This window comes from Urocitellus parryii, chromosome 11, assembly GCF_045843805.1.
Source record: "Urocitellus parryii isolate mUroPar1 chromosome 11, mUroPar1.hap1, whole genome shotgun sequence".
In the NCBI taxonomy this organism is placed as follows: domain Eukaryota; kingdom Metazoa; phylum Chordata; class Mammalia; order Rodentia; family Sciuridae; genus Urocitellus; species Urocitellus parryii.
Genome location: NC_135541.1, coordinates 14,661,416 through 14,685,232, shown reverse-complemented (window position 1 = coordinate 14,685,232; position 23,817 = coordinate 14,661,416). Strand labels below are relative to the sequence as shown.

The window sequence follows — 23,817 nt, the reverse complement described above, 5'->3', positions numbered from 1 at the left end:
TCCGATAAGGCTGTCCATTGTGGGTCATTTTTGCCCTTTCTGCCTCTTAGCTCCCTCATCAACCACTCCGGAGTCTTGGGATGAATCAGCCACCCAGACCAGATAAACAAGCCGGCCCGCCTGGTAGCTGCTCTCTGCCACTAGGAAGGGAACTCCCTTGGATCCCACCCAGGATCTGGAATTCCAGAGCACAGGGCCAGGCACCTTTGTACCCCTGCCCCCACTGGCCCAGGTCCTCCCCTGCCTCCTGACCCCTCCCCTCCCCTGCTTCCCCGCCCTGTGCCGGGTGGAGCCAGCTGCCCGGGCACCCAGGCTTCACAGCCTGCCCTCTGTGCAGGGCCCGGAGTGGGGGCCCAAAGGGGTCCCAAGCAGGGCTGATGAGGACGCTCCTGACCATCCTGGTGGTGGGATCCCTGGCCGGTGAGTGCCCCTGCTCTGGGTGAGGGCTGGCCCACCCCAGGGCCAGTGCGCGGGCTGTCTCCCTGCACCCATCCTGCAGTCCCACCCAGGCTGCTTTCAGTTTCTCCCCTGCTTGGGCTCGACTGGGTGCCGGCTTTTCCCGGAGACGCGGATGGCCGGCTCAGGTGGCTGGGGAGGATGAGAGGGTGCCCCAGCGCCCGGGCTCTCCCAGGGACTCCACTGGCCTGCAGGTCCGGGGGCATGTGGCCAGCTGTCTCAACCTGGGTGCTGGATCCCCTCATCCCAGCGGGTAGGGGACTGGCCTGGGGAGCAGACCTCTTGCCCTCCCTCGGGGTTCCGGCAGAGTTGGCTTCTCTCCCTCTGCTGGCCCAAGACGGGAGGAGGGACACCGTGGCCTCTCTCCATGTCCCTGTGGGGCCTCTTCTGGCCCCTCTGGGCCGGACCTGAAAGAGCATGTCCTCCCAGAGTGGCCAGGTGAGCTGCACTGCTGTCGAGTCCAAGGTCCCAATGGGATTCGTCATCGTGGAGAACTGCACCTGAGACCCCAGGTTGTCTGCTCTCCTGAGCTGAATGTCGGGGATCTCAGTCCTGATGGAAGAGAGGGACATGTGACCTCTGCAGGCCCTCCTGGCTTCAGTGCAGGATGAGACCCGTGAAGGGACAGTCCCTGGCCGGCGCTGACTGGATCCTTTGCTGCCTCCAGTCTGTGCTGCCCTGGCCTCAGCGGGGCATTCTCCACACTCTGGGTCTCTGATGGACGAGGGAGACTTCCTGCAGCCTCAGAGGCTCCAAAACATGTCCCTCAGGCCCCCTCCCATTCTGGCTGGAAGTCCTAGAGCTCCTGGCCCTTTAAGATGGGGACCCACAGGAAACAGCCCTGAGTAGATGGTGAAGGGTCAGTAGCATCCTCTGCAGACCTGGCCCCTCGCCCTGGTGCACTTAGCTGGTTCCTGAGCATGTGGGATCGTTGTTTGTGTTGTTCCTTGGCTTCCCCACCGGTTGACATATGGTTTTTCCACACAAATGTGAAAACTTGCCTTTTGTAAAGTCGGCCAGACAGTCGCTCCACACAGCATATGTCTCCGGGCGTTCAGAATGTCCACTTCCAACCAGGAAGTGCAGAAATGACACCAGCCGGGGAGGGCATGATGGATTTGGGGATGAAAAGGAGCGAGAGGTTGGGAGGAGAGGGAAGGCCTCATTAGTCCCTGGTACCACTTCAGGAAGCCAGCTTCAGTTTCCGCTGGGCACAGTGACCCCCACCTGTAATCCCAGTGACTCAGGAGGCTAAGTCGGGAGGATCACAAGTTTTCAAGGCCAGCCTCAGCAATTCAGCAAGGCTCTAAGTGACTTAGCGAGATCCTGTCTCAAAAACAAAATAAGTAAAAAGAGCTGGAGATGGAGTTCAGTGGTAAAGCACCCTGGGTTCAATTCCCAGCACACACACATCAAAAAGTGGTGGCCATCCCCACTCCACCCAGGACCCTTTTCCAGCCTCAGCCACCGGCCTCCCTAGCACAGGGAGCCTGCACAGGACACTGTCCCCAACCAGCAAGCTTTCCCGTGCAGATTCTAACCCAGCACTGGGGGAGGCCAAGCCCACCCCAGACTGACTGTGGCCTCCTCTCCAATCTCAGCCTCTCTCTCCTGCCCTTGACCCCACCAGTGGCCACTGGACTCCCTTCCATGACTTTAGACCGAGCCCTGAATCCAAGACCCCTCCCTCCAGACCCCATTTCTGCCCAGACTGGGATCCAAGCCCAGGACACGAGCCACATCTGGGGCTCAGCGGCGTAGCCGTCACCTTGGGTGGGGGCAATAAGACCCCCTGTGCTACCCCTAAAGCCCCATTCTGGGGACCCTGGTAAGCTCCCAAAGATGTCCACAGCTGCTGGGCCAGGGAGACCCAGATTCAGAGAGGGTGGTGGCCTTCCATGTAGGCAGGGGATGTGCCCCAGGGTGGGACTGCCCTCATACGCTTCCCACCTCCCCAAGGACCTCCCAACCCTGGACTCCTCTTGCAGAAATACTGTTTATAACTTGGGAATAAAGAACTATCCACCCCTTCGTGCCCTGGGCCTGCTGGTGGCCATGGTCATGTCCAGAGGAAGGGAGGGGCATGGCCATCAAAGAGGCCTTGGCACAGCTGGGTCTGCACCTGGGTATTTCCCACCCCGCCAGACAGGTCCTTCTGAGCATGCTCAGAGCCAGCATCCAACTCTGGACACTTTCTTGTCCTTCTTCCCCTGCACAGGCTGCGGGGGCCAGGGGGCGGGGCACGTTCTGCAAGTCAAGGGCTCTTCATTTCCGGTGAAGATGCCGAGGCAGCAGCCCCTCCCCAGCCCTCTTCTAGGGGCCCAGGCCTCGGCTCTTCTCTCCATGTCCCGGCAGTTGACGGGCTGGGAGACCAGAGTTCACAGACGGCCCCTCCACCCTGGGTGAGGGAACGCCTTTGGGCGAGCTTTCTGGGGCACTTTAGCTGGCGCTCTCTATGATCAGTGAAGACACCCGCCTCGGGTGGCATTAAAAAGTGAGCAGTTGGCCCCGTGGAGCACACCTGTAATCCCAGCCACTCGGGAGGCTGAGGCAGGAGGATCGTGAGTTCACAGCCAGCGCTTAGCAACCTGTGTCTAATAAAATACAAAAAGGGGCTGGGAATGTGGCTCAGTGGTTAAGCACCCCTGAGTTCAGTTCCTGGTACCAAAAAACAAAGTGAGCAAGCAAGAGACAGCAAGAAGTGGGACTGGGGTAAGAAACGGGACCCCTCGGGTGCTGCTGGGGGTAGGAAGGGGCAGCCACTTTGGCAAACAGTTTGGCCATTCTTCAGAAAGTTAAATGTAAGGGTGGGGGCTGTAGCTCAGTGATAGAGCACTGGCCTGGCCTGAGCCCCTGGGTTCCATACCAAGCCTAGAGTGACCCAGCAATCCCACCCTAAATATCTACCCACGGCGACCGCAAACATATCCACTTAAATTTATCTGCACAAATGTTCGCAGCAGCATTACTCAAAATCGCCCCAAACTGGAAATAATTCAGATGCCAATGAACTGATGAATGGATACACAAAACTTGGTCTGTCCTTACCATGGACTATTACACAGCCATTAAGAGAAAATAAGAGCTGCTTTGTGCTTCAATATGGAACGAACTTGAAAACATTATGCTGAGTGGAAAAGCCAGATGCAAAGAGAAGGCAAGACTGTAATGAAAAGTCCAAAACAGGCAAATCCATAGGGACAGAAAATAGGTCTGTGTTTGTCAGGGACTGGGGGATAGAGGGACGGGGACTGGCCACTATGGGGGTGACGGAAGTGTTCTGGAATCAGGTAGTAGTGATGGTTGCACAGCGTGTGAGACTTCCCAGTAGTCACTGGGTGAATTATAGCTCAGTGGGAAGGAAGAGGGTGGCTGAGCGCAGAGGCGGTGGGGTAACCGGCTGCTGCGTGGAGGGCTGGGGGCCCACCTGCTTACCCTGCTCCCACCTCCCGCAGCTCACGTTGCTGAGGATGCTTCTGATCTTCTTCAACACGTGAAATTCCAGTCCAACAACTTTGAAAACATCCTGACGTGGGACGGCGGGACAGACAGCACCCTCGGCACCGTCTACAGCGTGGAATATAAGAAGTAGGCTCCCTGCCCACACCCACCTCCTGTGACCCTGCAGCGATCCCTCCCAGAATGTCCCCCACTCTACACGTCCCTGGGCCCCCACTGGGCTGCTGCCCCCAGCCCCTTTTGCATCCTTCTGCAGAGGGAAGGTTCAATCAGGACTGATACCACAGGGCTGGCGGCAGCCGGGCAGCCGGGCAGGGCTATCTCCCACCTGGGCGACCTCGGTCCCCTGGGGAACCCCACCAGGCCTCAGTTCCCCATCTGTAGAGGGAGGACAGCGAGAGTTCCTTCCTCGTAAGGTTGTCAGGTAGATTAGGTCAGACGAAGTCATGGGGACCCGCGCCTGGCGTCATGAGGTCCTGGAGATTGTTCTTTGACTATGGGCAAAACAAGGTCACCCCACTCCAGCCTGTGCCCCCCGTTAGCTCTTCTCTCCACCCAGGCAGGGGAGGAGGGTTGGCATGGGCTCCAGGTCCACAAACCTGGGGTCCATTTCTGGTCCTGCCACTTCTTCCTGTGGCCCGTCACCTCCCCTCTGAACCTCAGATCCCTTGTCTGTCAAATGGGGATAACAGGCTTCGCCCACCGGGTCTGGGGTAGCAAGAGGAGAACGTAGACTAGACTCCCTGGGTTCAAGTCCAGGCCGTCACGGGCACCGCGGGGTGCATTTTACCCCTTTGAACCTCGGCTTCCTTGTGTACACAGCCCAGGGGGGGTCACCATGAGAACCAAGAGCACCCACATAAAGGGCCCGAGACACAGAACACGCTGTGTAAATAGGAGATACCGCTATCATTATTAAAACGCCAAGGCCTGGCACCCAGGCCTCATTAACGGTGTGCCCGGCCCCTCCCTCCTGCCCAGGTACGGGGACATCGCGTGGCTGCCAAAGGCAGGCTGCCAGGGGATCACACGGAAATCCTGCAACCTGACCATGGAGACGGGCAACCACACTGAGTTCTACTATGCCAGGGTTACGGCCATCAGCCCTGGAGGCCGGTCGGCCACCAAGATGACCGACCGGTTCAGCTCTCTGCCACACAGTGAGTGGGAGTCCCTGCTCGGGCCAGGGGCAGCGAAGCACGTGGGAGGCCCCTTCCCTCTGAGTGGACAGAGGGCCAGGAGGGGTCTGCACCAGGGCCAGTCAGGGAAGGTGCCCCCCACCAAAGCACATCCCCCAGGGGGCCTGTTCCTTTCCCTCCACCCCCCACAGCCCCCTAGTTCCCACCACCCTCCTCTGCAGCCGGGGAAGCCGACTTTCCTGCCCCCGCCTCATCCTCAGGGTCCTCCCAGACCCTGGTCAACACACGAATCCCACCTTCCCCTTCCCACCTTCACCTGCTGAAAACTCTCCAGCATCTTCTCACGATTCTTAAAATAAGACCCAGCCCTTTGCTGTGAGCTCCGAGGCACTGTCCATCCCAGCAGCTCTGTCTGCTGATCCAGTCTGGCCTCTGGAAACCCCAGCCCCAGGGCCTTTGCTGCCCCCACCCCCCCTGCCTGGAGGCTCCTCTCCTGGCTCCTCACTCATTGGTGGCTCTTCCCAGTCCTTACTGGGGCTCATTCAGCCCTAAGTGAGCGTCCCCACCCCTAGCCCTGACTACTTGATCTCAGCGGGTGGCCACCTGATACCCTCCCTCCCAACCCAATCTGTCCTCAGGGCCTGCAGGCCCCTTATCCACAGATCAGACCAAATGCAGGTGAAAAATATTTGGAACAAAACTTCATCTGTACTTGAACGAGTACTCGCTTTTTTCTTGTCATTGTTCCCCAACACAATAAATTTATTCCTAGAAGGGAATGCATGTGGTGTCCCAGCGTCGATCCCCGTGGACACGGGGGACCCCTGTCCACTGTGCTTTGTCCTCATAGCTCATATGACAGTGGGCAGCTATCATGTTTGCTTACACGTACAGCATCAGCCTCGCTCATTAACATGTGAGTTCCAAAAAACGGCCTCAGTGGGCTCCGGGATCCTCTGTGTTCCCAGACCTTAGCAAGAGCTCAGCAGGGAGAAGAGGCTCCACCCAGGAGGGTCCAGTCAATGAATGTGCACCAGCTGCCCGACTCCCACACGTTCCCCAGCTCGCCTTACAGCCACACGTGACTTTTTAAGAAAACAAAAAAATAAAATTAAGTCAGTTACTGATTTTCTTCCTGGCTTGTTCACTTCCAGAAATATAGAAATATGCAAAATATAGAAAAGTCCGTGTTAATGTACTGAAAATCTGGAAAACACAGAAATACTCAAAGAAAAAGAAAAATCACCCACCCCCACCCCCACCCCCGATCATTCCAACAAGCCATCACTAGCACCTGGGTCTTTTTTTTTTTTTTTTTGAATCTGGCATTGTTTTCTTGTTTTTGAGCTGCTTCTCCCTCTGTATGATGGTATCATAAACTTTTGCCCACATTATTAAATGTGGTTTCCACAATGTGATATTTCATAGCTGTAAAAGGCCCCTTCTTGGGAGGCACTCTAATGTATTTATCTAATTCCCTTTATGAGGATATTCTGCTCGGTTTTTCAATTTTACAAACAAGCGTCCACATGAGCATCCTTCTTCTGCCTCGCACGGACACTAATGCCAATTCAAATGTTCTGAATTTCAGAGGTCAAGGGACCCATGAGGGATTTCTATGAGCTAGATTCAGGGTGAGTAGGGTGCATGAATCCCTGAAATCTTGCATGAATGCAAGATTTTTGTCTAGGTACATTTTGGGGGGAGAGAAGATTCATATTCTCCAAGGGTCTGAATTCATTTAGTTTACTTGGAAAATTCCATCTTGAGAGAGACTGAAGTCTTGGACCTGGCCTTGGCACTAAATGGGTGACATCAGCCCACTTGGTGTTATTTAGGACATGTGGCTAATCACCATGTGGACATACCCAGAGCTGTCACTGCCTACAGACCTGGGGTCCTGTGTCCCAGGAAGACTCGAGGTGGGGGTGAGGAGCTGGGACACCTGGGGGCAGGGTCCAGGCTTGTCCCACCCCAGGGACGGTGACCCTCACCCTGGGTTCCTCCCGTCCACCTGGCCATCCCTTGGCCAGCCCTACACCTGGCCGCCAGGCGAGTGCAGGAGTGCTTTCCACCCAGGTTTACCTGATGCATTTGGAAACATCCTGGGCTCCGAGTGGGGCTCCGTATTGCCATATGGACACTAATGCCAATTCTGACTTTTTCTTCTTTTTTTCTCCCCAGCTACCATCAAACCACCTGACGTGACCTGTATCCCCAAAGTGAGATCCATTCAGATGATTATCCATCCCACCCCCACGCCCATCCGTGCAGGAGATGGCCACCAGCAAACCCTGGAGGAGATGTTCCCAGACCTGTTCTACCGTGTGGAGCTCCACGTCAACCACACCTACAAAATGGTAAGCATAGGTTGCACCCTGGTCCTTCCTCACCTGGGAAATGCCTTCCTTCTCGGTGACATCTGGGCTGCTCCAAACAGAAAGAGAATATGTTGTATCAATAGAATTCCCCAAACATGTCCCTGGTGGGGTGAAGGGAGGCCTCGAATCCTAAGCACAGCCTCCCTCTGGTAGACTCACGTACACAGGAGCATGTTGAAGGCTCTGACAAGTCCTGCAGAGGCAGAGATTCCCATTTCTATTTGTTTAATTCACCTTTTCTCAGATTTATTTGACCGCAAAACTTGTTTTTGTGCCAGATGTGGTGGCACGTGCCTGCAATCCCAGTGGCTCAGGAGGCTGAGGCAGGAGGATCATGAGTTCAAAGACAGCCTCAGCAACAGCGAGGCGCTAAGCAACTCAGTGAGACCCTGTCTTTAAATAAACTATAAAGTAGGGCTGGGGGTGTGGCTCAGGGGTCGAGTCCCCTGAGTTCAATTCCTGGTGCCCCCCCCACCAAAAAAAATTTTTGATTTTGCATAATTTAGATTTTGTTTGATGTCTAATACTTTGTAACGTCCTGGAGAACAGCCAATTAACATCCTCAGGTGTTAACTTTAAAAAATGCCGGAGTCAGTTTCTGCTGCTGTATTTCCTTAAACTGGTTCTCCACTCCATACAATTTCAGGAACTATATTCAGGGAGTGTCCTAAGATCAGTAATAATGAAATGTGTCAGGCAAGTGCGCAAACTGCCAAATGGTATATGCAAATTATTTCCTTTTTTTTTCTTTTTCTTGGAAAAGACGTGGTATTTCCCCCCAGCATGTGCCATGAACCCACCATCCAGGTGAATGAGTGTTCATTTCCTACTCTAATTCTCACAATCAAGAGGCTTATACTCTAGCGAGTCGGGAAGAAGTTGAAATAATTCCAACAGCGACAGATAGAGGAAAACAAGGATATTGCAAGGCGGATCTAAAAGACTTCCAGAAAAACTTGCGTTCGTCAGTGCGGGTTTCTGGGGTATCCCGGGTCATAGATACCTATTAGGTCATTGAGTCCTGAATAGCTCTGTGAGGCAGAAGCCACTGTCTCCATTTTCCAGATGAGAAAACAGAGGCTCCGAGAGGTTCAGTCGCTTGCTCCAGATTGTTCGGCGAGTAAAAGCATAGCCAGGATTCAGATCCAGTTCAGTGCTAAGTCCACGGACCGACACTGCCCCACCAGGATCAGAAAGAGAAGTAAAAAGAGAGCATTTTGGAAAAGCAGAAAACTGCCCACTTTGACTGGCGTAGTTTCTCAACAGACGGTCCCAGACGGGTGGCATCAGAGTCACCTGTGGCCCGTCAGAGTGCAGGTCCCTGGGCCCCCTCTGTCCACTGCATCAAATGCTTGCAGTTATTTCCGCCCTGGATCTAAACTGCGGAGAACAATACGGCTGCTTCTCCCTCACCTTGCAGCTGGAGAGCCCTGAGGTGGGGGCACGGGGAAGCCTGCGGGGACCTTGCAGGAGAGATGGAGGTGGCGGGTGGAGGGATCTTGGTTCCTATCCATCGTCAAGGAGAGCAGCGAGAGCTCACAGAACAGGCAGAGTCTTTATCACAGCTATTTTGGGTAAATATTTGATGTTTGACCAAATATTTTATCATTATTGATTTCTAATTTAATTCATTTTATGGTCACAGAACATCCCCGGCCTGATCTGGGCCCTTGTAGGTTTACTGAGATGGGTTTTATGGCGCAGCATATGGCCTGCCTATGCGAATGTTCCGGGTGTACCCTGGAAAGGAACCTGTGTTGGCAGCTGTTGGGTGGCGTGCTCTATGGATGTGGATTAGGGGAAGGCGGCTGACGGTGTTATTCAGGGCCTCTGTCTTTCCCAGTTTTGGGGGGGGATCTGTTTTTTTCTTTTAGTTGTGCCGTGTTCAGCTCTCAACTGTTCACCTGGGCTGGTGGTGGGCTTGTCTATTCTCCCTTGTTACAGCTTCCGGATAAATTGGCCATTTTATGATTTGATGTGTCTCTTTCATCTCTAGTAATACTCTGAACTCTAATTTACCTGATTTTATCATAGCTCCTCCCAGCTCCTCACATCCACTTATTTATTTGTTTGTTTGGGAACCGGAAATTGAACCCAGAGATGCTGAACCCCTGAGCCGCATCCCCAGTTCCTTTTTATTTCAAGACGGGGGTCTCACTAAGTGGCTTAGGGCCTCTCTAAATTGCTCAGGCTGGCTTTGAACTCTTGAACGATCCTCCTGCCTCAGCCTCCCGAGGCCCTGGGATTACCAGGCGTGTGCCACCACGGCTGGCTTCAGGGACCTATCTTCAAGTTCTCGATTTCTTTTGGCATTTCCAATCTGTTGCTAAGATCATTTCATGCACTTTTTTTTTTTCATTCAAATATTGTATGGTTCAGTTCTAAGGTGTCCCATGTTTACAGCTAATGGATTCCATTAGGATTCCTTTATTCACTCATTCATTACAAACATATTTTCTTTCACTTCCTTGAGCAAAGCTTTACAGCTGCTTTAAAATCCTTGTCCGACAATTTGGTCACCTTGGGGTCAGACGAGATGAAGAGTCTTTTCTCCTGAATGTGGGTCCCAGTTTTCTCTTTCTTTATATGTCTAACAGTTTTGTAACCTGCCTTGGACATTATGGATGACAGTTGAAACGAGTCTGGATTCTGTTACGTCCTGCAGAGGCTGTTGCTTTGGTTTTTTGTCATGTTTTAATGGACAGCTAACTTGGCTGAATTCCAGCTTTAGAATCTCAGATCACTTTTCTTTCTTTCTTTCTTTCTTTCTTTCTTTCTTTCTTTCTTTCTTTCTTCCTTCTTTCCCTCTTTCCCTCTTTCTTTCTTTCTTTCCCTCTTTCTTTCTTTCCTTCCTTCCTTCTTTCTTTCTTTCTTTTTTTCTTTCTTTCTTTCTTTCCTTCTTTCCTTCCTTCCTTCCTTCCTTCCTTCCTTCCTTCTTTCTTTCTTTCTTTCTTTCTTTCTTTCTTTCTTTCTTTCTTCCTTCTTTCCCTCTTTCCCTCTTTCTTTCTTTCTTTCCCTCTTTCTTTCTTTCCTTCCTTCCTTCTTTCTTTCTTTCTTTTTTTCTTTCTTTCTTTTTTTCTTTCCTTCTTTTTTTCTTTCCTTCTTTCCTTCCTTCCTTCCTTCCTTCCTTCCTTCCTTCTTTCTTTCTTTCTTTCTTTCTTTCTTTCTTTCTTTCTTCCTTCTTTCCCTCTTTCCCTCTTTCTTTCTTTCTTTCCCTCTTTCTTTCTTTCCTTCCTTCCTTCTTTCTTTCTTTCTTTCTTTCTTTCTTTCTTTTTTCCTTCTTTCCCTCTTTCCCTCTTTCTTTCTTTCTTTCTTTCCCTCTTTCTTTCTTTCCTTCCTTCTTTCTTTCTTTCTTTCTTTCTTCCTTCTTTCCCTCTTTCCCTCTTTCTTTCTTTCTTTCCCTCTTTCTTTCCTTCCTTCTTTCTTTCTTTCTTTCTTTCTTTCTTTCTTTCTTTCTTTCTTTCTTTCCTTCTTTCTTTCCTTCTTTCCTTCTTTCTTTCTTTCCTTCCTTCCTTCCTTCCTTCCTTCCTTCCTTCCTTCCTTCCTTCTTTCTTTCTTTCTTTCTTTCTTTCTTTCTTTCTTTCTTTCTTTCTTTCTTTCTTTCTTTCTTTCTTTCTTTCTTTCAACTTTATCTGTGCCATTTGGAGGCTGCCCGTTCAAGCACAGTCTGGGGCCAGCCATGGCTTTGGGCAAAGTTCATACACAGAAGCTGGGCCTCCCTCCCTTTGGATCAGTCCTGTCTCATCAAATTCTATCCTCTGATTATTCAAGCCAGCAAGATGACAGACAGGGGGGCTGGGGTTGTGGCTCAGCGGTAGAGCGCTCGTCTAGCACAGGTGGGACCCGGGTTCGATCCTCTGCACCACATAAAAATAAAGGCACAGTGTTGGTCCATCTACACCTAAAAAATAAATATTAAAAAAAAGATGACAGACAGGGTCTCCTATCTAGGTTTTAGTCACCCCACGAGGTGCAGACTGGGGTCTTCCTTCAGGATAAAAGATGTAAAAAAAAAAAATCACCCCATGCCAACCTTCTTCCTCTCTCCATTATCTACCTGCTGTATTTACTCTCCGGTGTTTTTATGGAGTTTTTTTATTTTTTCATTTTAGTCACAATTACAGTTGTTTGGGGGAGGGTTAGACGGATAGAAGGTATAAACCATTAGAACCAGAGTGAGATCATAGATCATGTGTTCCAAGACGGATAACTCTGCCTAGGATGGGGAAGAAAGGTAATTCTGTTTCCCCCAGGTTAGGTAGAGGGAGAGATTAGGGAGGAGGAGGGGGAGTGGAAAAGAAGTGAACGTGTCCGTTTTTTAAAATTTTTTTTATTTGTTCTAATTAGTTACACACGACGGCAGGATGCATTTCGACTCGGTGTACACAACTGGAGCACAACCTTTCATTTCTCTGGTTGTACATGATTTGGTGTTGCACCTCCCGTGCCATCACACCCGTACATAGAGCAATAACGTCCATCTCATTCCACCATCTTTTCCACCCCCATACTCCCCCCTTTCCCTCCCTCCTCTCGGCTCAATCCAAAGTTCCTCCATTCTTCCCTGGCTTCCACCCCCACTATGGATCAGCATCCACTTATCAGAGAAAACATTTGACCTGCAGTTTGTTGGGGATTGACTTATTTTGCTTAGCATGATATTCTCCAACTCCATCCATTTACCTGCAAATGCCTTAACTGCATTCTTCTTTAAGGCTGAGTAATATTCCATTGTGTATCTATTGAAGAGCATCTAGGTGGGTTCCACCGTTTAGCTGTTGTGAATTGAGCTGGTATAACATGGATGTGGCTGCGTCACTGTAGCATGCTGATTCTAAGTCCTTTGGGTATAGACTGAGAATTTAAGTTAAATCCATTTAAAAAAATAAGTCCCAGTGGTAGAGCAGCAAGGGCTGTATTTGAAGCATAAAGTGAACCCCTGATACAAAAGCATTTGGAAAAAAAAAAAAGGAACATTGTCATTACATTAATCTTTTAGAGAGATCATGGCAGCTCTGAGATGGATATGGGAAATGGACAGGGGCAAAACCAGGGAGAAGCAACTAGTACGGAAGCCACAGCAATTGTCCAGGCTGGAGGCTGGAGGCTGGCCCAATCCAGACAGAAGCCAAGAGGAAGGCAGGGGAGGGTGGCTACTCAAAGGCTTTCTGATGTTTGATAAAGAAGGGAGAGGAGAGCTGGAAGACGGTGGTGGAGGGGAGCAGGGACAATGGGGATGTGGTCTCTTAGCAGCAGCTGGTATTTATAGGCTGCGGGCAAGTGCCAGACCGGATCGAAGCAAAAGGTATGCAGAGCTTGGCGACTGGTTGGATTTGAGAAGAAAGAAGGGGGAGAGAGGAATGAAGAGCTGCAGGCGGGTCCAGGGCTGTCTGGAGGGCGCGGCGGGGCTCCAGGGGAGGCTGGCTGCAGGCAGAGTCACTGTGGTCTCTGTTGGTCGCAGCACCTGGAAGGACAGCAGAGAGAATACGAGTTCTCTGGCCTGACCCCGGACACCCAGTTCCTGGGGACCACCATGATTCTGATTCCCACCTGGTCCAAGGAGAGCGCCCCCTATGTGTGCCGCGTGAAGACGCTGCCAGGTGAGTAGGAGCCAGAGGAGGGGGATCCTGAATTCTCCTCTGAACCCCCCTCCCCCTGCCTGGCACCAGGGCCAGGTTCGCAGAGCTCTGAGAACCCCGGGGGTTCTCAGTGTACTGTCAAGGCCCGTCCTTGCTGGTTCATGGCTGAGTCCACGGGTGGGTGGATTTTCATAGCGAATGTTTGATCCCTCCCTCCAGCCTGGGTCTGGATCTCCTCTCTCCACCAGTTTGAGTACCTGGCAAGAAAAACTCCCCTTGATACCAACCCAGGTGACACTGGGGGAGAGTCTGCAGGGGGAGAAAAGAGAAGATCAAAGGATCCTCTAGGATCTCCCCAAACCAAAGAATAAGGATGACGATGGTGAAGGCTGGCTGGCATTTCTTCAGCCTTCACCAGGGACCAGGCGCTAGGAAGTGCAGCCCTCCCAGCTGTCTGAGGCAGGTTCCCTCATCATTCTCATTTTACAGAAGAGGAAACTGAGGTTCAGAGTGGTTCGGTAACCTGCTGAGCTGGTGGAGAGGGATGGTGAAGCCGGTGGAAACGTTGCTTTGAGCCGCAAGGTTAGATCATGAAAGGGATGGACTGGGAAAAACCACCCCCCCCCCGCCTGACCATCACCTTCAGATTCGTGTTCGTAGGTGATTTCCGTTCCCATGGTGCCAATCTTCAGGCAGAGTTCAGTTTGAGAGTTGGACAAAGTGCATGGCCCTCGGAGGCAGCCGTGTTTGGAAGCTCAATTCGTCCGTTTCCCTAGATCCCCCAGAGCCTGGTTCCTCCACCTGAATCCTTTACAGAGGAGCGATCCTGGGGGGTCCGCCAGCTCTGGCCAGCACGGGGCATGTCCTTCTTGGGCAAGGGTCCCAGGGAGACCAGAATAGACCTTGGCAAGAAGAATCTAAAAAACGGAAACCAACTTTATGGGCACCGATCTGGAGGGGGGCACGTGTGACGGAGACGCTCCCCCCCGACCGTACTAGACACACACCACGTCCACCCCGGGCCCACCCCTGCCCTGCCCTGGGTTTTAAAAACAGGCAAACTCACCTTTCTGTTGGCCTGTCCTTACAGGATCTCTCTCATGACATCAATTTTTCTCTAACACTGTGGTGGGTTGGGGACACGGCTCAGTGACATTTATTCAGTACTGCTCTATTACCTCGGGTTGTGTCAAATGCTTTGCCTATAGGATCGAATCTTTAAAATAATCCTGCAAGTTGGGCAGGACCATTCCCAGTGCATAGAGGAGGATCTCTGGCTCAGAGAGGTTCAGTGGCTGGTTCATGACCACACAGCTGCTTGGTGAACCTAGATAGATTCATCAGAAGCCTGGGCTCTAACCACCACCTTGAACTTGGTTCATGACTAGTCCCCTCCATGCACACCTATTCCTCTGACTTCCATTTCAAAGTCATACCCCTTACTTTTGACCCTGTATCCTAGAGTCTGCTTGACCCCAGAGCCCAGAATCGCCACTGTATTTCTTCTCGGGATGTCTGTGGGGGTCACAGAGCCTGATCCCAGCACCTTGGTGCTGGAAAGTGATCTCAGGTTCGTCTCACCGCAGATCTTAACTTTACAGGTGAGGAAACCGAGGCATGATTGTGTCATGGATGTGAGGGTGAGCTGTAGATATGTGCAAGTCACTCTTGGCTTCTCCACTGAGGAGCTGTGTGATCTGGGGCAAGTCACTTAACCTCTCTGAGATTCAGCGTTGTTATCTGGAGGAAGAGGGTACCTGTATCCCTCTATGTTGCTATAACGATTTTCTGGCAGAACACAGGGAGAGTTCCCAGTATAATGCATGGCCCACGGGAGAATTCAGGTGCCGCTGGCAACTGTGATTAGTAAATGGTAGACCAGAGAGGGTGGTGTAGCAGAGAGGCAGCTCAGCATATCAGTGGCTGAGCCAGACCTCTGACACCCGACATTCCTCACTCCCAGGCTGGTGTTGACTCCATCCTGCCTCCCCCCAGGTGAAATGGCACGTGGAAAATGTATCAGGCCAGGGAATGTTCCAAGGCCCTCTACTGTCCCGGGACGCTAAGCAGGGGTTTCCAATGACATTAGGTATGTCACGTAGGGACATCCAGGTCCTGTCTTCTCCCTGGAGCAGCAACGGGGGTATCATGTGACAGGCGACAGGGCATCATTGCAGTGGGGAGCTGACCCAAGCCACACAGCCTGGGAGGAGCGAGGAGTGGGCTGGAAGTGGAGGTTCAGAGATTCCCAGGGGGCACTGTGACTGCTGGGCTCAGGGAGCCTGGTCATGAGCGGCCCAAGCTGAGGCCCCAGGGGTCAGGAAGAAAGGGGAGGTGACTTGGAGGGTCAAGACCCTGCGGAGTGCAGATTTGGTTTGGAGAACCCTCCAACCTCCTCTTCTTCCCTCCGTCCTTCAAAGTCCCGGTAGCACTGCGGGCAGGCAGTGTCACACCAAGAGCTGATGATCCTGTCCCAAAGATGCCAGGCCACAGACAGACCACCAGGGCCCCTAGCTGTCCCTCTCCTCCCCTTGCACAAGGGGCGATGCTCTCCAGGGTCCCTTCCTGAGCAGACTCTTCCCGGCCTCCGCCCCTGGCTTTGGTAGGAGGCCGAGAGGTCAGGCCCTCCCGTTGTCCCTTCTCGCCTCCCTCTGCTTCTGTTTCCTGCCAGGGAGGCAGGACGGCCCCTGGACCCAGGCAGGAGGGCCCCCGCCCCTTGCCATCTCGATGGCCCTGCTCTGGTGCCCACCCCCATCCGTGCCCCACCAGAGAAAGAGGCCAGACAGTCCACAGGACAGGTCCTCTGCCTCCTGGGGTCTCCCTTCCAGATCCCACCTGGGCTCCTGGGACCCTGGACTTCCTGCCCACGTGGACCGGGCCTGCATGCTGTCCCGCAGACCCCTCCCTTGGGTCCTTTCCTGGGGAGGGCAGACACTTGCTCGTGGGCAGGCCCTTGGCCTAAAGGTGACTACTTGTGGGGACATGGATGAGCTTGGCCACCCACCTATGTGTGCCCGAGGCCACTGGCAGTTGTGACGAGCTGGCCAGGCTGGGGGTTTGCGGGGGGAGGACTTTCACCTGCGCATGAGTCAGCATCCGCCAGAGGCCAAGAATCCTGACTTTAAACCTGGTTCGCTTCAAAAGCAACTGTCTCGAGGTGGGAGACAGAACATCTTCAACTCACTGGGAGTGTGGCCTGTGGCCTTCCGCCTGGGATCTGGCCCCAGCCCAGTGGATAGGGAAGGTGGCAGAGGCTTCCCGCCTGGCCCCAGGGGCTGCAAGGTCCTTGCTGGGGCCGGGCCTGGCGGGATCCCAGCCTCACTTCCCCCCACCCTCTCTCCCCAGACCGGACGTGGGCCTACTCCTTCTCGGGGGCCGTCCTCTTCTCCATGGGCTTCTTGGTGGCCATGCTCTGCTACCTGAGCTACAGATACGTCACCAAGCTGCCGGTGCCTCCCAACTCCCTGGTGAGTCATCCACCTGGGGCCAGAGAGCCAGGGGAGGGTCCCAGATCTCCAGAGGGCGTGGGCAGCCCTGGTTCTCTCCGAGGTGTCCCCGGGGGGGCTCCCGGCCCTGCCGACTGGTGGTCAGGATGGGGCAGCAGGTGACCAGGAACGGTGACGCAGCCTAGAGAAGCCCTTGGGCTTGAGAGCCTCCAGGCCTGGGTAGGTGACGTCGGAACTGAGCAGCGGCCAGCCTGAGGGGGCTGTGGAGCTCCGGCCTCTCGAAATGGGCAGCCAAGTGCTGTCCCAGGGGGTCACAGGCTGGTAATGGCCCCATCTTTACTTTTTTTTTTAAAGAGAAATCAGAATTTATAATATGATTCTAAACTTATTTATTATAGGATTATAATATGAAATCTCCTAATTTTCAAATATTGGCAGCTAGTTTTTAAAAATGTACAGCCGTGTGTGAGTCAGACCACGAGTCCCACCTGCAGCCCCCACCCGGCAGCAGGGCCACCCCTCAGCCCTAACAGCGAGGCCACTGCAGAGCCCCCGCAGAGCCATCTGGGGCTCTTGGAGGGACCGGGGCACCCTGAGGGCATTTTGCCAGATGGACCATGTCCATAAGCCTCTCCTGGCCTCCTGTTTCCCACCCTGCCCACCTTGACCCTTGCCCACCTTGACCCTGTGGTCACAAGCTGCCGGGGGCCTGGGGCAGCTGGCACACCACATCCGGGTCCCGTGCTTCCTGGATTATCTCCCCCTGGAGAAGCCAGAGCCCAAGTCTGTCTCCAGGAGTTACCTGGACTTTAGACGTGGCCCTCGACACAGGCTGGGAGCCCCGTCCCTCCTTGGAGGCGCTGGGCCCCAGCACTCAGCGGGGATCTGGGAAGTGGGGGTGGGAGGGAGGTCTGCGCAGCTGGAAGGGCCCCCACGACTCCCCCGGGGCCCCCGCTGCCCAGGTCAGCATCAGGGGCTGAGGCCCCGCCCTAAGAGGTGGGCTGCTGTTGTCCCCGCACAGAACGTCCAGCGCGTCCTGACCTTCCAGCCGCTGCGGTTCATCCAGGAGCACGTGCTGGTCCCTGTCTTTGAGCTCGGCGGGCCCAGCGGCCTGTCCCAGCCCGTCCAGTACTCCCAGGTCGTGGTCTCGGGGCCCAGGGAGCCCCCAGGAGCCACCCAGCTGCATGGCCTCCCCGAGATCTCCTACTTAGGGCAGCCAGACATCTCCGTCCTCCAGCCCCGCCACGCGTCACCTCGCCAGACTGTCTCCCCACCGTCCTGCACCCCGAAGGCCACCCCTGAGGTCGGGCCCCCGGCCTACACACCTCAGGTGGCCTCTGAAGCTAAAGCCCCGAGCTACGCTCCGCAGGCCACCACCAAGGCCCAGCCGCTCCCCTACACCCCCCAGGCCTCCCTGGACAGCTTGGCTGCTTCCTACGGGGTGTGCGTGGACAGCTCTGGAAAAGACTCCCCCTCGGGCACACTCTCGGGGCCCAAGCACCTCAGGCCCAAGGGGCAGCTCCAGAAAGAGGAGCCAGCTGGGAGCTGCCTTCCAGGTGACTTGTCTCTGCAGGGGGTGGCCTCCATGGCCCTGGAGGAGCTCTGTGTGGACGGAGCACCCGGCCTGAACGGGGAGCCGGGGACACCGCAGTACCTGGGGGGCCAGCTGTCCCTCCTCTCCTCCGTCCAGATCGAAGGCCACCCCGGGTCCCTCTCTTTGCACACTCCTGCCCTCTCCTGCTCCCCCTCAGACCAGGAGCCAAGTCCCTGGGGCCTACTGGAGTCCCTGGTGTGTCCCAAGGATGAGGGTCTGGTGTCCAAGGCTGAGGCCAAGAGCCCAGCCCCTGGGGCCTCAGAGCTGGAGCCGCCCACGGAGCCGGGCTCGCTGTTCAAGGAGCTGGCCCTGACCGTGCAGTGGGAGTCCTGAGGGGGCCAGCAGCCTGCGACTTCTCCTCCCTACCCCGTCACCTCCTGGGCTGTCAGCCCTCCCCTGCCCACCCCGCCGCACACTCTGCTGCCAGCCCAGGTGGGTGCCCCGGAAAGAACCAGAGGAGGAGGCCAAGGGCCCCCAGGGGAGCTGACGAGCGAGGGGAGGACTCCAGCCAGAGCATCTGAGGGTGCAGAGAGGCGTCTGTTCCCCGGTGATTGCCCGAGGAGGGACAAGGGCCTGCGACCATCCGCTGGGCGGAACCAGAAAACTTATACTTCTGCCAAGACCAGAGGCAGGGGCAGTGTAGCACAGTGGCAAGACACAGGGAAGGGCCGCCTGGGGCTCACTCCCCGGTGGGGCTCCCTCCCGGAGCCGCACCTTTCCGGCTTATTTCCTCTGCTGGAGGTTTTACCCCAGGGAACCCCCAGGTCCCACAGGGAGGAGCCACAGAAACCTTCCTGCAGGCAGGACTTTCACGCTCCAACCTGAGAACAGGGTTTGAAAGGAACTTGGGGCCCTCTGGGCCCTGAAGAGGACACAAAGCAAATGGCACTCACTTCACAGCTCTGGGGACTTGGACTCAGCCCATTTGGGCTCAAAGTCCAGGCTCGCCAAGTAGCAGCAGCGCAGCTTCAAGCAGCCGATCCACGGCTCAGAACCTCTGATTCCTCATCTGTAAAATGGGGAGAGCACCACCTACCTCGCGGGGTTGTGGTGAGGAGGACATTAGTGTCCCTAGTAGTGCCTGGCATGGAGGCTGTGACCACTTCCTGTTGTGATTTTGTTAACTATCTGGTGGCCCCAGGAGTTGACGACTTCCTGGGTTCAAGTTGGCTGCAGATCACCTGGAATTGGATCAGGGGTTCAGAGGATCCAGATTGCCTCAGAGTTGCTTCAGGACAGGCCAGAGGACTGGACTTTCCAGAATGGACCGTGGAGGGACTGCAGGACCTTTTGGAAACAGACCTGAGACGAAAGATGCAGCGCTGTCTCCCTGCGGTCAGAGGCCTCCTTGTGCCTGGCTCTCAACAGCGCCCCCCGGAGGCCACGCAGCAGGCACTGGCCCCGGGCCTCGCCGCGGATCCCAGGAAGGGAAGGCTCTGTGCTCAGGGAACTGCCACCGCCTCACGTCCCTCTCACCCGAGACGCCCCTTACAATGAGGAATCCGAGGTCCAGAGAGGGGAAGGACCCCCGCCCAAGGACCCCCACTCAAGATCCCACTAAGGGGCCGGGACAGGGTCAGTGTCAAAACGAGGGTTTTCTGCCTCATCCAGAGAAGGAACTTTCCAAACCTGTTTGGGTTCTTAGAGGATGAAACTAGTGGGGCGTAAGGAGGGAAGGACCCCTAAAGGGGTCCTGCAGGGAAAGGCAACTCCCTGGTCACCCTCCCGCCCCAAACTTTAGAGAGACGGGCCTAAAGTCCCGTTGCCCCGGTTTGACCCTTCCCAAGGGTGCACAGTGTCTTTTCCCTTCACCCAGCTAGGTTTCCCTTCTCTTCGTGTCCCCCTCCCTCCCTGGGACAGGGTGACGGACAGCGTGTTCTTATCTGTGTGAAATTAATATTTAACATCACTTCAGAGTCACTGGCTGATATCTCTGTAACAGAAGGGGGTGAATCGCCATCCCCAGGGAGCCCCGGGGCCCATACATTGCAAATAAGTCTACTTCCTGTCCCTCGGGGCACCCGCGGCCAAAGGTTACCAGTCTTTACCTGGTTTACCAGTGAAAAACAGGCGGACAGCTGGATTGTTGTCTCCAGGTCAGGGGTGGGACTAGGGAGCGATGGGGGTGATTTTTGATGTGGTTGGAGTTGGGGCTTTGGTTTGATTTTGCCGTCCTGGGCATGGAACCCAGGGTCTCGCCCAGGCTGGGAAAGGCTCTGCCACTGAGCCACACCCCTCTTCCCTACAGAGGCTCTTAAATCAAGCTCCATAAACACCTCTCCTAACTCGCAGGACCTGTGGGGTGGAGAAGTCCAGCTGTCTAGGCAAAGAGGTGGATGGTTTGGGTCTGCGACCCTCCACAGGCTGGTGCGGTCCCCACCAAGGGGGCAAGTTCCAGGACCCCCTCCCTGAGGCTCCAGCCCCCAGGCAGCTCAGGGCCATAGATAAGCTGGAACCACCCAGAAAATAGGGTGTTTGTGTACCCCAGCAACTGGCTGGGGGCCCTAGCATTCCTGAGAGTCCTGGGCTCTGACCCCATTACCAGGAAGCTCCACAGCCCTGCCCTGCCCAGTTTCCAAGGTGTCACCTGCCTACAGTCATGGCAGAGCCAAGCCCAGGAGTAATTGAGTAGTAATACAGAGTTTCTTCTCACCCCCAGGGGAACCACCCCAAGATCTCTAGAGTACCACAAATGGCACTGAACCCTAGAGATACTTTTCCCCCGTATTACACACCCATGATAAAGTTTAATTTATAAGTTAGTCACAGTAAGAGATTAAGAAAAACTAATAATAAAATACAATGTTATTAAGTAAAATAAGGTTTACTTGAACACAAGCACTGCCATGATAGTCAATCTGATAACTGACAGCTACTAAGTAACTAATGGGTAGGTAGCCTATACCACACGGATACCTTGGTCAATGAAATGATTCACACTTGGGGTATATGGAGCAGGATGGCATGAGGTTTCATTACACTATTCAGAACAGCAAGCAACTTAAATTCTATGAATTGTTAAGCTGTGTGTGGTGGTATACACCTATAATCCCTCAGGAGACTGAGGCTGGAGAATTCAAAGTTTGAGCCCAGCCTGGAAAACATAGCAAGATACTGTCTCAAAAAAAAAATAAAATAAAATTTAAATTAAAAAAAAAAACAAACTTGTGAATTGTCTATTTATGGAATTTTCCATTGAAGATTTTTGGACCACAATTGACTAGAGGTTACAGAAACCACAGAAAGTCAAACCACAGATCAGGGGAAATCACTGTAACCCCGTCACCTAGCAGTTTGCCATCTTGATCACATCCTCTTGCCAACCTCCCTTCCATGGTATTGGTGATGTTTTGCCAAGGAGGAAAATGTGGCTCAGAGAGGTGATTCGCCCCTGCCAGTTTCCCAGACGTGCTTCATCATGAAAATCCCCTGGGGAGCTACTAAAACTGCAGGCCCCAACCCCAGCCCAGCCCTGCTCCTGGAGAATCTAGATTCTCAACAAACTCTTCCAGACAGGCAAACTGAGGGATCTGTACGCTCACACCAACAGCACCTCTATCAACTGCCCCCATCCGCATCCCTAGAGACAGCCCGTCACCTCCTGGGATGGGGTGGGGAGCTGAGGCTGGGATGCCTACAAACCCCGCCCCCCACAAGCCCCAGCTCCAGGAACCCACGGAGGCTGCCTGAGTTTCCACCAGAGAACAGCGATGAACTCCTCCAGGGCACCAGGTGGCGCCATCAGCCAAAGACAGTTTGGTTGCTCTCTGGAAAAATCTTGGAGGCTGAGTCGTGGGTTGGTGAAGCAGCATTTAAGTGACTGTAGGTTGGGTCTTAAGTTCAGGGAAAGGAAGGAAGAAAGGAGGGAGGGAAGGAAGAAAGGAAAGAAGGGAGGGAGGGAGGGTAGGGGAAGAAGGAAAAAAGAGAACAAAGAAATATAAGCCAGGCACTATGCCAGTAATCTTACACATTTTTTTTTTTTTTTTTTTTTACTGCATTTAAGTCTCCCAACCATTTGGTAAGATAGGTAGCTCTGGTCTGAGTGTTGGTTCCCCCCAAATTCATATGTGGAAACCTAATCCCCAAATACAGTAACATGAAGAGGCAGGCCTTTGGGAGGTGATTGGCTCATGGGGGCTGCTTCCTTAACAGCAGGTGGATTGCCCCCATAAAAGAGGTTCAGGGAACACACTAGCTTCTGCTTCTTCCATCCCGTGAGGACACAGAAGGGGCACCAGCTATGAAGCAGAGCCAGCCTTCTTCAGACGCCAAGTCTGCTGGCACCTTGATCTTGGCCTTCCCAGGCTCCAGAACCGTGAGAAACACACTTATGTAATTTACAAACGACCCATTCTAAGGCATTTTGTTATAGCAACCTGAATGGAGTTAAGACAGTATTTGTTCATTCGTTCATTTCTACTTACTTTTAATTTTTTTGCTGTGCTGGGGATTGATTTCGGGGCCTTACACAGGCGAGGCAAGTGCTCTACCACTGAGCAGCACCCCCATTCATTCATTCATTTTTAAAGGAACCCAAATCAAAGGCCCAGTTGAACACCAGGCACTATTGTTGGGGCTGGAGATAAAGTAAAGAGGACAAGTAGGCAAGGTCCCCACCGTCTTGGAAGTTATCCCAACTTGCAGATAAAGGAACTGAGGCCCAGAAGGCCAAGGCCCCCTCCTGATTAGTGGATAGAGGCTTAAGTTTGGGATTCAAACCAAAGTTTGTGCAACTCCAAGTCACCTTGTCTCAGCTACATGACGAGGGTTGGCCGTATTTACAGAGGTCCCAGTGACGAGTGGGTGCATCACCCGTGTGTGGTCAGCCAAGGGGTACTGAGGAGCCCCCCATGTTGGGCAGACATCTGCTGGACACGTGTAACGGAGGCTCTGAGTTCAGTCAGACGGTGAGTCGGGCTTCATTGTCCCCCTGTGCAGGTCATCAAACCAGGACGGCTATGTGACTGCCCAGGGTCATCCAGCAAGGAAGAGGGGGACAGATTGGGAGCACAGTCAGACGTGGGGTGCCCCGGACGCTGGTGTCTACCCTGGTGGGGTCCCAGCAGGACGCCTGGGCGGGGAGGGGGCTGAGGACCGGTGCCGATGGCCCTGTCCTGCTGGACGGAGCAGCCTCAGCTGTGCAGATTCCCACTCGGCCCTCAGAGCAGGTGTGAGCCTTGGGAACCCATCCTGGCTGGGACAGGAGAAGACGAGAGGGACACACCGAGTATTCCCACGGTGGCCAGAGGGAGGGACAGAAGCAGGGAGTTTAGGAAGGGCTTTTCCCCCTGGGAAGAGGGAGGCCAAGACTTGAGCCCAAGAGCTCTACGGTGCTTGCTCCTCTCTCCAGGGAGTGGCCCCGGGCTCTAGAAGAGGACAGTGTAGGTGTCCTCCTGGAGACCCCAGGAGGAGGCCAGTGGAGGCAGCTGTGTTTTCTGGACTGGAGCTGGTGTGGCCTTCCAGACCCACTCACTCTCTGGACAGGGCCCTGGCTCCCAACTCCTCTCCAGCTACCCCCCCCACACACACACACACACGTGACCATGACAGTGGGCGGGCGGGGGCTGTGCCAGGGGTGGTGGGGGTGGTGAAGGGTGGAGAGGCCAAGTACCTCACCATGGCCAGGATGACCCCTGAGCACCGCAGATGCCTTCCCTCCTTCCCTCTACCGTCTTCACAGCCTGGGTGCCTGGCAGCACCGGCTCATTTTTAGAAGGGGGATCCGATCAGATCAGAGAAGCTGAGCACATTCCCCAGGGCGCC

General features: G+C 54.1%; 1 protein-coding gene across 1 annotated transcript; it reads left to right on the top strand.

Moving 5' to 3' along the window:
- Positions 1-377: 377 nt before the first annotated feature.
- Positions 378-18,387, top strand: Il22ra1 (interleukin 22 receptor subunit alpha 1). The gene is made up of 7 exons (XM_026403636.2): positions 378-420; positions 3,912-4,044; positions 4,897-5,075; positions 7,239-7,414; positions 12,897-13,035; positions 16,360-16,481; positions 17,482-18,387. The coding sequence occupies exons 1-7, from the start codon at positions 378-380 to the stop codon at positions 18,385-18,387; spliced, it is 1,698 nt and encodes a 565-aa protein (XP_026259421.2).
- Positions 18,388-23,817: the final 5,430 nt, after the last annotated feature.

Bases quoted from the DNA above. Each gene is read 5' to 3' on its own strand.
- Il22ra1 (XM_026403636.2), top strand. From the start codon at position 378: ATGAGGACGCTCCTGACCATCCTGGTGGTGGGATCCCTGGCCG. The intron at 4,045-4,896 runs GTAGGCTCCCTG...CCTCCTGCCCAG, and splicing joins TACAGCGTGGAATATAAGAA to GTACGGGGACATCGCGTGGC. The intron at 13,036-16,359 runs GTGAGTAGGAGC...CTCTCTCCCCAG, and splicing joins CCGCGTGAAGACGCTGCCAG to ACCGGACGTGGGCCTACTCC.